The sequence below is a fragment of the Suillus plorans genome (genome assembly GCF_016647745.1).
Source record: "Suillus plorans strain S12 chromosome Unknown HD556scaffold_52, whole genome shotgun sequence".
NCBI classification, from domain to species: Eukaryota; Fungi; Basidiomycota; class Agaricomycetes; order Boletales; family Suillaceae; genus Suillus; species Suillus plorans.
This window is the reverse complement of record NW_024537436.1, coordinates 6,528-22,617: the sequence shown is the minus strand read 5'-3', so window position 1 is coordinate 22,617 and position 16,090 is coordinate 6,528. Positions and strand designations below refer to the sequence as shown.

Below are 16,090 nucleotides of genomic sequence, written 5' to 3'. Positions count from 1 at the left end.
GATACTGCGGTCTGACCTGAGCCTCTTGTATTACTCCCCGCCACGCTGCTGCGCTAGAAAAATGCACAAGAAGGTTATCCAAGGTGAACGATCAACCTCAACACTCACAATCTTCAAAATAGTATAGGGAGAGCCATTCATCTCATGGATAGATAGACCCATTCATGCGCTCCCTCTCATCTGCAAAACCAGGCAGCTCAAGGTCATGATGATTCTACAGACACTAGAAAGAATGGCTGCTGAGTAGACCCTGGCCTTGGGAACGAGATCAACTTATCTTCTGTGCTGATTAAGATGTCTTGAAGTTGCGTGCCCTGACTTCAGAAATGAGACATGTCTCCCGGTCGCGACTACGTCTGTCTGGTTGCAGTTACAGGAAGTGGGATACAAAATAGACGCAACCTGCGGTTCACGAAACGAGGAGCGCTGAGCTTGTCAAGGTGGGGTTCCAGGCAGGTTGTTGGGACATGGCAAGAGGAACTCAACCATACAACCAATGACACCTAACACTAGTGCTGTACTTCCCGTTGATGGGATAAATCAACTGATCTCTTGAAAGTGCAGACAATGTACCATGATTGGCAAACATTTCCCGCAAACGAGGATTAGTGAACTTCTCTTGCAATGGAAGTACTATGTGGTCAATGCCGAGACAGTTGCGCACGCCAAATTCGAAAAGTGCGGACAATGTGCTGCGATTGGCAAACATTCCCCGCAAGCGAGAATCAGTAAACTTCTTCGACAATGGAAGCACTAAGTATGTAGTCAATGCCGAGACATCGAGTAATGGCCCTGCCCCGCGATCGACAAACATTCCTAGCGAGCCGAATCAATAAACTTTGAATGTTTGGAAAGCCATCTGCGATTCGCCGCCGTGGGAGTTGCCAGGCGGAAAAAGTGACTGATCTCGTCGTAACGCCGTCGAAGAGAATTCCTGCCAAGCGAGCACAGAAGTGCCAGGGCGTCGTATGTAGTCATCGCCGAGAAATCAATCATAAAATGCCAGAAATGATGCTCGACTCCTTTGGCAACGAAAGCGAAAGTGTTAGTATGAGGTAAATTCATCGACAAACATTCTTGATAGGAGGAAACGAGGAATGATCGACAGCTCCTTTTGCGCTGAAAGTTCCAGAGCGGCGGTCGTGAGCCAGCGAGTTGCCATCGCCCTATGGTTTGGCACCTGCATCGAGCTGCTCGCACGATTCAGGAGGGACGGCAGAATGCCGTGGCCCGTTGCCGAGTCTGCACCCTGAGGAGTCCGCACATATAAATGATGTTGCGATCGCAGGTTTGAAGGCCAACTCACTTCTCGTATTCTCTTTCTTGCCTCACAAACAACAAATCTCATTCATCATGCCTATCAGCGGTGTCCTTGTAAACGTGCACGACCCTGACTACGTGTTGGCGACGCACAAAGACGGCGCGCACGTCAAGGTCGAAGGTCAGGGCTTCAACAGTACCGACAATCAGAGGGTCAGTAGACGTCCGGAGATGAAGTTCCGACCCTAACGCTGACGAGTGACATCATCGATAGTGGATTGCGCAGTTCAAATACGTCAAAGAAACAGAAACACGTCTGTGGTCGGTCCAGAACAAGGATACTGGAAATTACTTGTCGTGGAACGTAAGTGTCTGCGAGAAGCGGTTCCGATGTCGATCTCACCGCTTTGCACGAATTTGCAGTCAAGCATGCAAGTCCTCATGAGCGACACTGAGCACTGGTGGAAATTGGTCTTCGTAGGTGAGAATATTGGGTGCGTATCATGCATGATTCAGACCAGGCCTATCGACTGACGGATGAGGTGCAGACTCCAAGTCCCCCACGCGTCCAAGAACGATGAAAGCTACTACACTTTGGAGCTTGAAGACAATGCATCGGTGACGTGGCCCGTTGACCATGGTGCCATGCTGTTTTCTGACGCTCGTTGCAGGTCACCCTCAAGAACCAGACGGGCAAGCTCATCAGCAGGCAGCTGTGGACTCCCGTGGATAAATAAGCGTGCGCTTGGAGGATTTGGTTTGGCTGTCTCACGAATGTGTTAGTCTGCATGCTTGTTGACGAACGTGACATTCAACTGTCGCAGTGAATGGGCCGCAGTCCCCTGTTGTTATTTCATGTCTTTTGTACACGTATGCATTGTTGTCTGCCGCGGCACATAGCACGCGTGTGGTTGGTTCCGTGAGCGCGAGGCAATCCTCAACCAGCAACGCCGCATTGAGAAACACGCATGTCTTCGATATTCGTACGTGCCGGGCCTCTGATGACCCGAGTGCGGTATAGTGGGCATTGACCCGACGAGGCGTGCGCTAGCTCAGAGAAGGTATGGTACATCTCCAGACAGCTTACTAATCGCTCGTTGAGCTGAAGAAGACAAGGTGACGCACAGATCGCATCATGGGAAGACGCTTGTGCGTTTAACGCAAGTGTTGATTAAGATCAAGATACAAATGGTGATTATAAGGGACCGTACTGGACAAATTGGTTTTTCGCTTTGCGAAACTTATCTTGAGCTTAGACTACGATATTTTGATTTTGACCTTGATGTTGAGAAGCTTGACTTTGACGTTTTGATTTCGACTTTGAGCTTGACCCTCGGCAAGTGCCGGCAGAAAGCGCCGGCACACTAACTACTAGCTAGTGTGATGACATCAATGTTCGTCGTCCCAGCCGTCACCCTCGCCATTGTAATTAACCATCTCAACCTCACTCGTCAAAATCAATAGCATTTCCCTCGAGCACTTCAACTTCGTTAATATTCTGATTCCTCTGAACTTCTTCAGTCCTTTTCAACTCTTCGAGAGCTGTAAATTCAGCGGCAATATTGTCAGGCGAGATACTCTCTGGACCAGCAAGAAGGTCATCTGCATTGTGAGGCTCAGTCGAGAGCGGAGGTGCCCATGCGAAGGATATGGAGAAGTACTGGCACGATGGAGATGGATGACCTTGTCCGTCCATGCGCCGAGCCATTGCATCCCTGATCCGACACGCCTCTTGGAGGCGACTCCGAGAATTCAAGCTTCAAGCATGATGGTCTTGTTCATTTTATTCTATGTATATGCTACTGACATTTTTTCACGTTTGCTTGTTCCCAAACCAAGTTCTTCCCTTCCTTCGGTGAGTGCGCAACACTTGAGCAACCCCCCACAACTTCGTGGTTTGATCTACATGCGCTGCTCACTCGCCTGTCCTCACTTTACGATGTTTATTTTAAAACTGTTTCTCATTTCTAATTAGTAGTCTCGAACGGCGAAGTCAAATTTGGTGCGTAGCCCCCCTCTATTCTCATACACATCCATCTTAACCCATCACAGACAACATATTCTTCTACGACCATCAAACTTCCGCCCTGCACAGTATGTTTCCCATGGCGGAGGCATCACCCTCATCGGCAAAAGCGGAGCAGGCAAAATCACATTCCTGTACCTCCTGTACCGCTTTTATGACCTCCAACCTGGCTCAGGGTGTGTCCTAATCGACAGTCAAGACATCCACATGGTAATGCTCTCAAGCCTGTGTCGCGCAATAGGCGTCGTACCCCAAGGCCCTGTGCTCTTCAACGCCAACATCGGGTATCACATCACTCATGGCCAGCCTTCTATCACACCCCCTGATGAAAGCACCATCGTCTCAAGCGGCCAAGCTGCGTGCCTGCGAGTGAACCCCAGGTGGGTATGAGTATGGGTGCAGGTGCGGGTGCGGGTGCGGGTGCGGCCTCTGGTGGTACCCAGGTATTTACCTGTGCGAATCCCTATCCCAGTCCTGCCTGCTCCGGCATGAAACATGACGGATGGCCAGATAATAACTTGTAGCAATCGTTTGTTAACTTGGTCTTAGACTGCCTAATATGATAATCTTGATTCACTAAAAAGTTTATTGTGCTTCCATGACAGACAGAGGCTCATAAGGCTTGGGCACCTTAAAACCATACAATGTCAGCGGTGCATTCCCGTCGTGACGTCTTCTTCACAGTCATGAATAACCAGCCTAATCAGCAGCTTATACCTCCTCCATTACAGACAATACGAGCTGCATACGCTGAGCTTGGTCGCCGTGTTACGGTAGCCCTCTGCACACAGATTGGGGACCACACACGGTTAGGTGAAGAGCAGAGGCATTGCTTACGGTTATCAGCACTAGTGACACAGGCAAGTAGTGTTGTTCCGAGGTACATTCTCTTATTTGCTCAATTAGAGTAATGTACCATGTGGACATTTTCGTGCCAGCTGAACGTATCACCATTGAAAACAGTCTGCAAAGTATGATAGATCATCTGGATGATGCAGCTCGTCAGTCAGTGGACCCACCAGATGCTCCACCAATACAGGCATCTTATGTGGTGCCAACTGGGCGACCAGGACGCCCCCGTATCGAAATCGAGCCATCTATTTTAGCACCTGCTATTGAACTTCGCGGTCCGACACACCTTGCAGCGGTATTTCAAGTATCAGCACGAACTGTGCGTCGCCGTGCCTTGGAGTATGGCTTAGTAGAGCCAGGAGCCCCAGTGTATGTTGATTATGAAGCTGAAGATGGGACTGTCACGTGATTCTACACATCATCAACTGCTCCGACTTCTGACCTCTCGGATGATGAGCTGGACGGGATCATGCAACAGATACTCGACCGCTTTCCTTACTTTGGTCGTTGGATGATCCAAGGACATTTCCAATATCTTGGCCACCGAGTTGACATGCAGTTGTGTGCTAGAGTCATATGCTCGTGTATATGGTGCTCCTCTTAACATTTTTGGCTCGTGGAGGATACAACACCGTGTTTATTCTGTTCCTGGTCCCAATTCTCTGTGGCATCATGACGGGCAACATGGTGTGTCATGTAACTATTTGTGGTTCTACCTGCTGCAACTTGTTGTTTACCACAGGATTGATACGATGGCAGTTTGTCATGCACACCTTCATAGATGGATTTTTGCAGTTTGTGACAGGCATTTGTGTCAGTGGCAACAACAGAGCTCAGACAGTTCTTGATTTGTTCATCAATGTGATTGCAGAGCATGGCACCCCCAGTCGTGTGTGTGGAGACCACGGAACAGAGAATCTCCGAGTAGCCGAATGGATGGAAAATCACAGAGGTACAGAGCGAGGGTCTTATATATGGGGCCGGTGAGTCAGTACCACCCCTGACCCCTGCATTAATGTTTAGGTATGTGTATTGCAGGAGCATTCACAACATCTGTATCGAGCGCCTATGGTGCAATGTAACAAGAGGATTTGGAGCAAAATGGAAGGATTTTTTTCCTAGGGCTCGAGATGCATGATGGTTTGGATACTAACTTGGATGCCCATGTGTGGCTCCTGCACCACATATTTCTTGAACAAATTAACCTGGATGCCACTGATTGGGCTGAATCATGGAACCATCACAGAATTTCAATTTGTGATGAGCGCCAGTGCAGTCCACACGACATGTTCTTCTTCGGCATGCTTCAAAATGGTGTGCGTGGGGTGTTACGACTGGGATAAGTCAAGCTATCAGAGTCCAGATGGACAATTGGCTTAAATGCCTGATAGATGTAGGTCTTCTCTCATATGAGAGATCAAAGGTTTCTTGGCTAAGGCAAGTGTCGCTGACTTCCTTAGAATAGTGGTTCTAGACAGTAAGGTTGGAGACCTTACTGAAGGACTATGTTCCAGGTAAAACCCAGTAGATTAAAGTGAAGAATACAAGCGGTAGTGTTACAGTCTATATAGACAATGTTCAAGCGGAGCTTGTAAATGGTGTATCAAGATAAGAGACATGAGGCGGATGGCCCGCTTGGATAAGAGAGATAAGCAACATGAGGCAGACAGCCCGCTTGGATAAGAGATAGCAAGGATAGTGTAAGACAGACAGCCCATTTAGTGTGTGGTAGAAAAAGAAATGATAGGGGTGAAATGTTATTGTAACATGGGGTGGATGCAACATTCATTCTGGGAGATGATGAAGTGGGTGACTTCCAAGAGTACGGGATAGACTGGGAAGCATTTGATGAAGATCATGTTCGTCAACACCATAACATAGCAAATGGTGTGGATGAAACAGCAGACAACCCATTTGTCGTTCATCCCCCACAGCAGCTATCAGATGTACAGGTACCAGAAGTGAACCATCCACTGACAGATGCACAGATACATGATCTAGATAACCAGCTTACCCTTCTACCTCATTACTCGTCTTACTCCATGGACAGCTGTAGATTACTGTGGATTGACGCACTTCAAATATACTGTAACATGTTTCATTAACTTTGGTAACCTGGTTTTAATGGCAGTGAATGGCAAGGTCGAGATACGATATGAAATGAAGACATGGTTGCTGCAGATTTTATCAAAGGCAGAAAAGAAGAAGAGGTGGTAGTACAGTATGATATGGAAATGCGGATGGAGCACATTGCACTGGCGAAGACAGAAGTAGTTAATGCAGGTTGTATCAAAGACAGGACCGCAGAACGAAGACAGGGTTACAGCAGGCCGCATGAAAGACGTTCAAAGGATATTAAAGCTAGAGGGTCCTGAAAAAGCGAAGAGAGAAAAATGGATCCAAAGATCAAAATCTGTCACTGTGTCGTCATCATCTGGGATTGGATCAGCGAGAGAGGCGATGATGGCTTTTGTGAGTGGAATGTTCACTCAGTAGGAACAAGTCTGAAAGTGCATTGGATAGGAGGCTGGCTACAGGCAGTGTGGACACAGTTGAGCACACATTAGATAATATACACTGTTGCACATACCTCCCAATCAGTGCCCACTCCTGGTAGTTTTGAATGCGCATATTTCTGTGGAAGCCCTTTCGTAAAGCGAACCTGAGTGTAAAATTCAGTTCAATGAACAGCGAGCCTTGATTGTGAACATGTACACAGAAATTTTGCTTGGGATTTGCTGGAAGAATACAACTTCCGGAAATTTGCAGCATAAACTGCTTGCATCGCAGCATTGTGCGTGTCAGGCTCTCTTCGTCAGCATGAAGTTGCTCCTGAGACACATGCCTCAACAGCAGGATGTTTCGGATGGCCAACACCTCTCAGGTACTGAGTACACCTCAAGATGAAAGCTGCTTCCATATCTGAGTCGATGACAGGCTGCCTGCGTGCATGCCCACCATCAGATTCAGATATCTGCACAACCTCAAATTCGAGGCGCTGAATGAGCTGAGCAGGAGAAATAAAATGTTGCTGATAAAGCTCAGCAATCAGCCCTTCCAACGATGGGTGCAAGGTCTTAAAATGTGTCAACTTGTTATCAAGTGCACGACACAGATTCTCAAACTCACAGATGCCAAGGAAGGTATCTCTTCACTAACATAGACATTGAACCCTTCAGCAAATGCTAAAATTTCTTGAGGGACATCTAATGTGAATGCTGATGGACATCCAAGAAGAACGCCAGCATAAAGCTGCCATTGCAACTTGAGTTGTCTTGCAGATAACATATCTTGTACAAGTTGTGCAGGCTATTGACCTCATCAATCCAGAGATCAAATACATGATTATCCGGCTCACCTGAATCATAAGATATGTTGCCAACAATGGTGCAAGAGGTCCATTGGGTGAGAGGTTGAGAGGGCTGTTATGGTTTGATGGAATCACAGACAGTACTTGTGCTGCTTCAAGTGCCAACATCCCAATATACGAGGTATCAAAAAGAAGATTGAAGTTTCCCAGGACGTAAATGAGTAAGAACGGAGAACATGGTATAGGTGGTTAGCTGAGTGCAAAAATGTGCAAGGCACACAACAGACCATGGGTCTTGAGTTTACACACCATCTTTGGGTCCAACACCCCAAATGGGAGGGTCGAAAAGCTCTTGAACCTATCCATGGTCTCTACCCAAGTGGATAGTTCACTTGTTAACTTCTGGACAGCTTGGGCAAGGACGGATCGCTCGACACCTTCACCAAGGCCCTCACCACTGTGCCAACATGTCACAGAAGATAACTAAAGATACCAAATCAAGCTTACACTTTGTAAGTTCGTTCTGACATAAATAAACTGGTGAGGCTGAGGTCAGACCCATCATTCTTATATGAGTAACCGATGATGAGTCCTGATGGCAACGAGGCCATGCTGAAGGAAATGCCCCCATACTTAGAGTATATGAAGGCCGTCAAAAGATCAGCAACATCTTCCACTGTCTTTCCTTGACCACGCCAAGGTTGAATCTCTGTATGCCTACCATCCAATGCATGGTCTTGTATATATGCTTGCCAGTCAGTGATGTTGGAGTGGGCAGGGTGTGTGGGGGCAGTGTTCTCTGACTATAGTGTTGGACCACGAGCAATAGTAGACGAGAGTGACTGGTTGAACTGCAATTATGATACATGTCAATAGGTGGATCAATCAAAATTGAACCAAAAAAACATACACAATCATCGTTATCATCAACTCAATTAAGACACTGTTTGATACCGTAGCCAGGACAAGCTGACAAGCAGGATGTGTTCCTGCTCGGCTCAGGGAACACGGCAGTGAACAAGGTGTCCATTACACGTGATGCATAACAAGAGTGGTCCCTTTTTGTGGTGTCGATAGGCCCAGTAAGCTTCCCAAAATGAGGTGCTATTTGTGATTGCTCTTTAGTTCATGGGTATTCAAAATGACGAAAGCTAGACATACCAATGAATAGAAGTGGTGTGTTGCTGAAAGGATTCTTCATATTTCTGGAGATCTTGTTCATGTTGTCAATAAGGGTTGCCGCAGTGAGCTGCCATGTGGTCAATGCAGCTGCCTTTAATGTGTAGGATGTACCATCACGGTTGAGTTTTCCGAGCTGTAATATAAGCCAGTTGGCTCTTTCATACTCAACTTGTGGTGCATGGGTAGTCATATCAGTGTCAAAAAGTGGGGAAGCTGGGAAGTGGATGGTATGGGCAGCGAGGTGCAATGTGATGTGCTCATGAAGCTCGTTGATCACCAAGTGCTGCAGATCAGATATTGAAAGTGTGACATCTATCACAAGGTTATGGTGCTGAAGTCGACAAAGAATATCTGGAAGCTTTTGGCGACTGAGCCTTAGGTCTTTTGGAAATGGCTCATCAGACTCAATCTCGAGAGAAGGTGAAAACTAAGCCAAGTCCATCAGAAAAACAGGATGTTGAAATTGCAAGCTAAAGATCCTTACTGGATATGGTAAAAACATGATGTCAAATCTCAAAGATTCCTGAACAGAGCTTCTTCTCATAGCAGCATGACTGGACAGCCAAACTGGGCAAGAAGAGGTTTGAGTTGAACCAAAGTTTGTGGGCTGTGTGCTGGTAGGAAAAGGACTAAAAGGACTGGCAGTTCCTGGTACACCCACTGCCAGACAGAACGATGTATACGATTGTACACGGTGCTCATTACTCATGCCTGATCTGACTTGAGATGGGGGAGGACAGGCCATAGCTGGGGTGCCTACTACAGTTGGTGTTGGCAGAGGTGTTAAACTGCAGAGGCTTAACTAAGGTTACTTGACATGTAAGTATAGCAGGGGCACATACCTTGCAGTTGGTAGTGTAACTTTGACGTGTGCAAGCCAACATTGACCACAAACACAAAGGGATTGTGGTGTGATCAGTCCTGCATGACTCTTTACTAATTGTGTGAGATAGGTGTGTTAGATTTGGAGCGGCCTACGTACATTTCCTTGTTTGAATTTAACACATCCTGATGCTGGACAACCTCCTTTCAGAGGGAGTGGAAGCGGTGTAGCAGGGGCTCCTGGTGGTGGGCAGACCACTGGAACTGCATGGTGAACAAAAGTGTGTCCGCAATAGCACATTGCAGAATCTCATTCATCCTGTGACAATTTTGTTAGCGAGGATATGAGTTAATCAACCGAGAGTCTTACATTCGGGTTGCTCGCCTCAAAAACTACACACACTTTACAACATTGGCAGTTGTGCTGCTCAGGAAGGGGTGCCATGGTGGTTGAGGAAAAAGACAAATGGACACCCAAGATTTTCTGCGCCAGGTATATGAGAACATGGGGAACATCATTCTTAAAAATTCGTATGTCAGTCGGACTCGGTCCGTCCACACGAATTCCACAAGGTCACTATCAGAAATTGGCCTGATATAGTAATTCATGAGCACTAGCTTGACAACGGTCTTGAGGAGAATTGATACCCATGGCTGTAATTAATACCAATAAGCCGTTGAAGGTACAACAATTCAGATGGTGAGTCTGAACAATGTTGGGTCTTGCAGAACCTAGCTGCTATTCGACCCTAAAGGGTTTCTGGACCAGGCTCAAGGCTCAGAGGAGAGGAAATATCATCAAAAACTGCTGAAGACTCAGACTCATACTGATAACTGGTGAAAAGATAACTTGCTTATGTAAGCTACAAAAGTGCCAACATAAGGTAAGGTAAAAACAGTCTCTACAAGCCCAGCCAGAAATGAATCCCTACACCATGCTATTAATATTGAAGTTGTCTTGCATCATGCTTTGTAGTGTGCTTAGCGTCCTCGCCGTCGTGTGCCACTAGTGGCATACAGAAGACAAGGTGACGCACAGATCGATGGGAAGATGCTTGTGCATTTAACGCAAGTGTTGATTAAGATCAAGATACAAATGGTGATGGATTCAGTGTCCGAAACTATGAGACTTTACTGCAATGAAGTGGGAGGTGATACAAAGCTGTGGCGGAGATATTAATTGATACGGAGGACATGCTCAGGCTGTATGAGATAAAACAATGACAGTTGTTCTGGTTCATAAGTCAGGGGCAGGGGTTTTGGCTGCTGTCTGAATCGGCTTTTGCCGGGTTTTCCTATCCGTCGAAGTGACTCATGGCATCAGAGGACTGGTGAACAAATTAGAATGGCATCTCAAGCTAAAGGACGGAGCGATTTCCAAGGACCAATATGGTGTCGACACCATGTGTGCGCTCCACTTGAGCCCCTTGGAGGCTCCACTGAGCACCACCATCGAGCGCTCCAGATATTCTGAGATGAGTCTGTGTCCCTCTACTCTCCCTTTGACTATTTGATTTAATCTTCGCTTTTCCTTAATATGTTGACACGATTTTCACTCATTCAGTTATCACTCATTTTTCCATGTCTGTTATGTCTGATGAACACTACCAGCCTCGGACTCAAGATTTCGACTGTCTGAATTGATTATATGACAATAACCACCATCTCCTGGGCCACACTAGTGCACAATCACCCATTCTCATACCTTCACAGGGTCAGCTGCATCAAGGCTGGAATGCTGGACATTTGCATCACGGTAGGAGCTTTCAAAACAATACAGTAAGATTGAATACATTTTATTATGTTCAAAATCGTGCATATAACCACTCACAGCATACATTCACACAACTCCAAGACGAGAATATTCGTCTCCAGCTTATCAATGAAAATTTGAATCAACAAATGTTGACCATTACTGCATCTTGAGATGCCTATCAGTTTGTTTTCTCTCATTATCTTCAGCGACTTAACAAACCCCAAGCTCAGAGCTGCATTTGAAACTTTATCGCACTCGCTCTCATTGTCAGATGATATTTCATCGTATTCAGGCCCCAATGCACTACAGTACACTATCTCATAGTGTATAGCAACGGGAACTGCCCTTTCGCTATACAATATGAGATATATACAACACCAAATAATTCCCACGGCGCGGCGATGTGCACTGCTCGCAGAAATCAATACATTCAACAAGTACATCGAAATGGTATGTTACTTGGTATTCCAGAATTTGTCCAATGTAACCTGCTTCGCATTCTGCAACTCGTGCAATACATGCAGCCTCAAGCTTTTCACACAGCGGAATCAGTTCAGTAGCACAGACCTTGGGTTGATCATCCTCATCTTTGTCATCTGATTCCACTTCAACCAGCTCCCTGCTCCTAATTGCTTGCCAGCGCCAAATTTCTGCAACAATTGCATCATCATCTTCATAAGCAGTTACTTGTCCAATGTTTTTCTCTTCTTGAGGGTCAAGAATCTCGTCAACAGTCAGTGGTGTGCCAATGATACATCTCCGTGTTGTAAGTTCCTCCATGGACTCCATCAATTCATGTTCGAGAGTTTGGAGCTGAGGTGCCTTGGTGAGAGGCCAAATTTTGACAACCAGCCCAGTTCTTTGACATGCCGCTGATGCAAGTTTCTTGACAGCCTCGGCTGCTTTGACATTGTCACCCTCCACATCCATAACAGCTTTCAGGGCATCCATCCAGTCCTCCTCGACATAACGATTGCCAAGGTGTTCTTTCAAGCAAGCTTCGGCTTGAGGCAAGGCCATGGTATCAATATCTGCAAACTGGCATACAATTTTCCATGCACCTGGGTCTGCATGAGCAGGGTGAGATGAAGGTGCTGGAGAGTTGGCTTGGATTCCTGTGTGATTCCAGCAATGCTGAATGGTGGATGGCTCGACAGCATCCCATGCCTCTTGTGCCATGACCATGGCTTCTCGAAGATTTATTTTATAGATATCACGATTACCAGCTTCATCAAGTTCAATAGCGCGAAGACAGAATGCTCGACGATAATGAGCCTTGAAGCAATGGATGACTCCAGCATCGAGAGGTTGAATGAATGAAGTGAGATTTGGCTCGAAAAATTCGAGCTGGATGTGAAGTGGTTTGTATGTGACTTTGTGCCCAGAGAAATTGTCAACGAGAAGGCAGATGTAACGTTTTTGGATCCCCATCTCAACGTTGAGTGCCCTGATCCACCTTGGTTTTTTTTGTGTAAATATTTATGTGAATAATAGTGATATGGAGCACTGCTTACTCGTTGAACAATTCACTTGTCATCCATGCTTTCTTGTTGTTTCGATAGTAAAATCCAGCACTCTGTGGTGACTTGCTACCAAAGCATTGGGGCTTTTGGGAGTAACCGATGAAGAAAAGTGGAAGCTTCTCACTTCCATCTGCATTCGTCGCAAAACCAAGAGTCACCCTGAATTTCTCTTTTTTCTTCCCGCTCATTTGATGTGTAGCAAGGCCACGATCGGGAGGTGCCCTAATCCATAAGTTTAGTTTCTCTTCGAACTGAACACCCATGAGTGACTTACATAGCAAATAGACTTGATTCATCAAAGTTCCAACGGTCTCGCACTGGGAAAGTTGACAGGAGACGTCCCACTCGTAATCTTTCATGTTTCACTGCTTCTGTATCCACTGATCCAGCCTCACCATGACGCCGGTATTCTTTGATATTGTATGCTTTGCAGAAAGGGGCTATCCAGCTATCACCAATTAGCTGCTCTGCTTCTGGAACGCCAAACTTCTCTTTGAGCTTCTGCCGTTTCTCTCAGAGCATTGCTCCAGTGTAACTTTCACCCTTCTGCTCCATGTTCATGATCCATTCCACCAGTGCTTCTTCGACATCAGGGCGGGTAACAACACGTGGCCGTTTACTTGAGAGAGCACCAGGGTATAACTCGATTCGTTGTTCAAGATGTGTGCGGTCCTTTAATTTTCATGATAGGGTTGCCTGGGTGAATTCGAGCACTCCCTCTTTTCGTGTCTTGAAATGCTGAACAACACGATCCTGGGCTAAGTCTGGATGTTCATCGACATATGCAAACACCATCAGCCAGTCATTCAAGGTAAGATTCTTGCGCCTGCTAGTATCAGAAAGCTTTATAGATGTTGCAGGTCCATTTTTCTGGCGAGGTGTCTTTGGTTTCCGCTTGTATGGGGCAGGTTTTGGACATGGCTGGTGTTTCTTAGGGCTGCGCACCATTGGGACTAGAATAACTATAAAATTGATCATCTTAGAGTGTTGTTATGCATCAACTTTCGGCAACTCAGTAGTCCTACTCGGTACAGACCATATCTCATAGCGTATATTGGACCTTCGAAGGCTATACATTATACATTATACAATTTTCTGGGTGTCTACCCGCATACCACAATGGGAACTGCCAAAACTCAATACAAGATGAGATTTATACATCACTAACATATACATTATGAAACAATGTACTGTACTTCGACCCCTCAAAGTCAAGATGGACACTATTGATCACAACCCTGTCAATGGTCTATGAAAGGAGGACTACCCTCTCGTCAATTTTTGGACACAGGAAGACTTCAAGAAATGGGACAGTGCTGCCGATGCACAAGGTGATCAACGGGGATCATTACCCTTCCTCGAGCATACCAATGGGGACCCTGTCACTCCATCTGAGCAACGCGCCATCATGAAGACTTTTCGTGCAGCCTAGTTTGGCCTCCAACAGCGTGGAATAGCACCAATCTCATGGGGTTGAGCAATCCCCGATGCTCGCAACGTGCTCTACAAGGAAGTGTCTCGCATACACCCTGAATTAGCCCTTTGTGACAGGTACTGGAAGATCGTATATACCGGAAATTTGGAAAGGACCGTCCGCCCTGTCTGTCCTGTCTGTCCTGTCCACATTGTCTGCATTGTCTGCATCATCCTGGCCTAATTTGGCCATCCAGAAACATTTCGGTGTAGGACACGAGCTGGCGCTGGGCTCGTATCGAGCTATTGTATAGTATACGTCAAATACCCGTCACATGCTAAATCACTTCCTGATGTTATCTGACGCCAACCCGCCAACCCGACGTTTAGGCCGCATCGGACCCGATGTTTTCCCGCGCACTTGTCCTATCCATGTCCCGTCCTGTCTTGCTAGCCCCACTAGGTGTGTAGTTCATTATTTCACACATTACTCACGTCGTAGCAAGCGCTATTACATGTTTTCCCATAGTCCGCAGCGCCTCATGTTTATTTACATGTACTTCGGATCCGAAATCATCGGCCGCTACCTTCGCCTATGGGTTCCGCATTTCTACGTATCTACATAAATATTGGACTCCCCATAGCATTACCATCATCCAAGTAGAGGGGAGCAGTTCCCCGATGCTTAGTGGTCAAACCCAATATTTCGTAGTTCTTAGTTGATATTGCGAATATCATCGCTCTTTCATTATCTGTATCAGTCATTGTTATTATTGCACACACCACTCGCTCTTCCGACGCTCACATAACGCGTCACTATTAGTTTCCGAAACCCCGAACCCGAACCCAATAACCCGAAACCCCGAAAACATCGGACCCGACGCTTTTGCATCGGACATCGTAATTATACCTTTGGACATTGTTTCCCGTGCTCGGACTATTGATCTCATATCACTCACTTATCCCCAAGACTATTCCCAGACCGCAGACCCCTGGGTCGAACACACTTGTCAGGCAAGTATAGCAGACTAGGCAGTGCAAAGACCACAACACAAATATATCAGTTTGGAGCCATCTTCATATAGCCCCACTCAGTATAGTTGTTTCTACATCGGAATGCTGTTTCAGAATGCTTCCGGAATTTATTGGAACTTCAATATTTCAATTCTCACTACCAGGCAGCACAACACGCTGCTCATCGTTTGTCATTTGTGCAAACCAACTATCAATCTCCTCTACACAAGGCTAACAACTTCTGCCTTAGGTGGAGGCGGCTCTGGTGTATTGTACCTTCTCAAGAGTCAAGGGACGTCCTTGTTCACTCGTCTATGAATTCCTTCGCGCGCTGCCCACTTCAGGCAGCCACATCTGTCATAAGGCATCCTGGTAGTACTATTCCACACCCTTTTTTAGTATCATCATGGCCTTGTGTGGATAGTGTAGACTGTTGGAGTAGATCTGATATGTTACTGTAGCTCATCATCATATTTCCCATGCCTGCTTACTGCAGTTGCAGGTGGCAGCAACACCAAGGATAATAATATTCAAAACAGAACAGAATACCAGTGAGACTCTCAGCAGCATGTTTCAGTGTGATGGTCATTTGTCAGTCGATGATGACAGAAAGGACAGGATGAACAGGACAGACAGGACAGAGACGGAACAGGACAGATCAGACGGGACAGACGGGACTTTCAAACTTTCAGGTTCCCTCAGAAGATCGAACATGTTGCTAGAGATTGCTACCCACCATGGGCATCTACTCATCTCAAGGAAGGAGATTCTTCATCTACTGACCACGAGGAGATGAAACCACGCATAAAACAACAGAAGCGAAAGGCAGGCCCCCAGAAGCTCCTGCCAAGGTACTGTTGGAGTCTGAGGCCGAGACATCTGAGTCAAGGGGAAGATCAGAGTCAAGAGAGGCTGAAGGATCCGAGCGATAA

The 16,090-nt window shown here is 46.4% G+C and overlaps 3 protein-coding genes across 3 annotated transcripts; 2 read left to right on the top strand and 1 right to left on the bottom strand.

Annotated features, from left to right (window-relative positions):
• Positions 1-1,353: 1,353 nt before the first annotated feature.
• On the top strand, positions 1,354-2,021 carry HD556DRAFT_1529073 (uncharacterized protein; the record flags this gene model as incomplete). The annotated part of the gene is made up of 5 exons (XM_041309397.1): positions 1,354-1,473; positions 1,535-1,624; positions 1,684-1,751; positions 1,813-1,878; positions 1,932-2,021. Coding segments are annotated over 5 exons (432 nt in total), but the record flags the coding sequence as incomplete, so codon positions are not given.
• A 1,909-nt stretch (positions 2,022-3,930) lies between these two features.
• Positions 3,931-4,922, top strand: HD556DRAFT_1490902 (uncharacterized protein; the record flags this gene model as incomplete). The annotated part of the gene is made up of 2 exons (XM_041308793.1): positions 3,931-4,193; positions 4,250-4,922. 2 exons carry the CDS (start codon positions 3,931-3,933, stop codon positions 4,545-4,547), a joined length of 561 nt encoding a protein of 186 aa, XP_041157127.1. The 3' UTR covers positions 4,548-4,922.
• Positions 4,923-6,623: 1,701 nt separating this feature from the next.
• HD556DRAFT_1310759 (uncharacterized protein) lies at positions 6,624-8,059 on the bottom strand (the record flags this gene model as incomplete). The annotated part of the gene is made up of 6 exons (XM_041300456.1): positions 6,624-6,669; positions 6,729-6,876; positions 6,980-7,229; positions 7,268-7,447; positions 7,758-7,905; positions 7,956-8,059. The coding sequence occupies 6 exons, from the start codon at positions 8,057-8,059 to the stop codon at positions 6,624-6,626; spliced, it is 876 nt and encodes a 291-aa protein (XP_041157126.1).
• Positions 8,060-16,090: the final 8,031 nt, after the last annotated feature.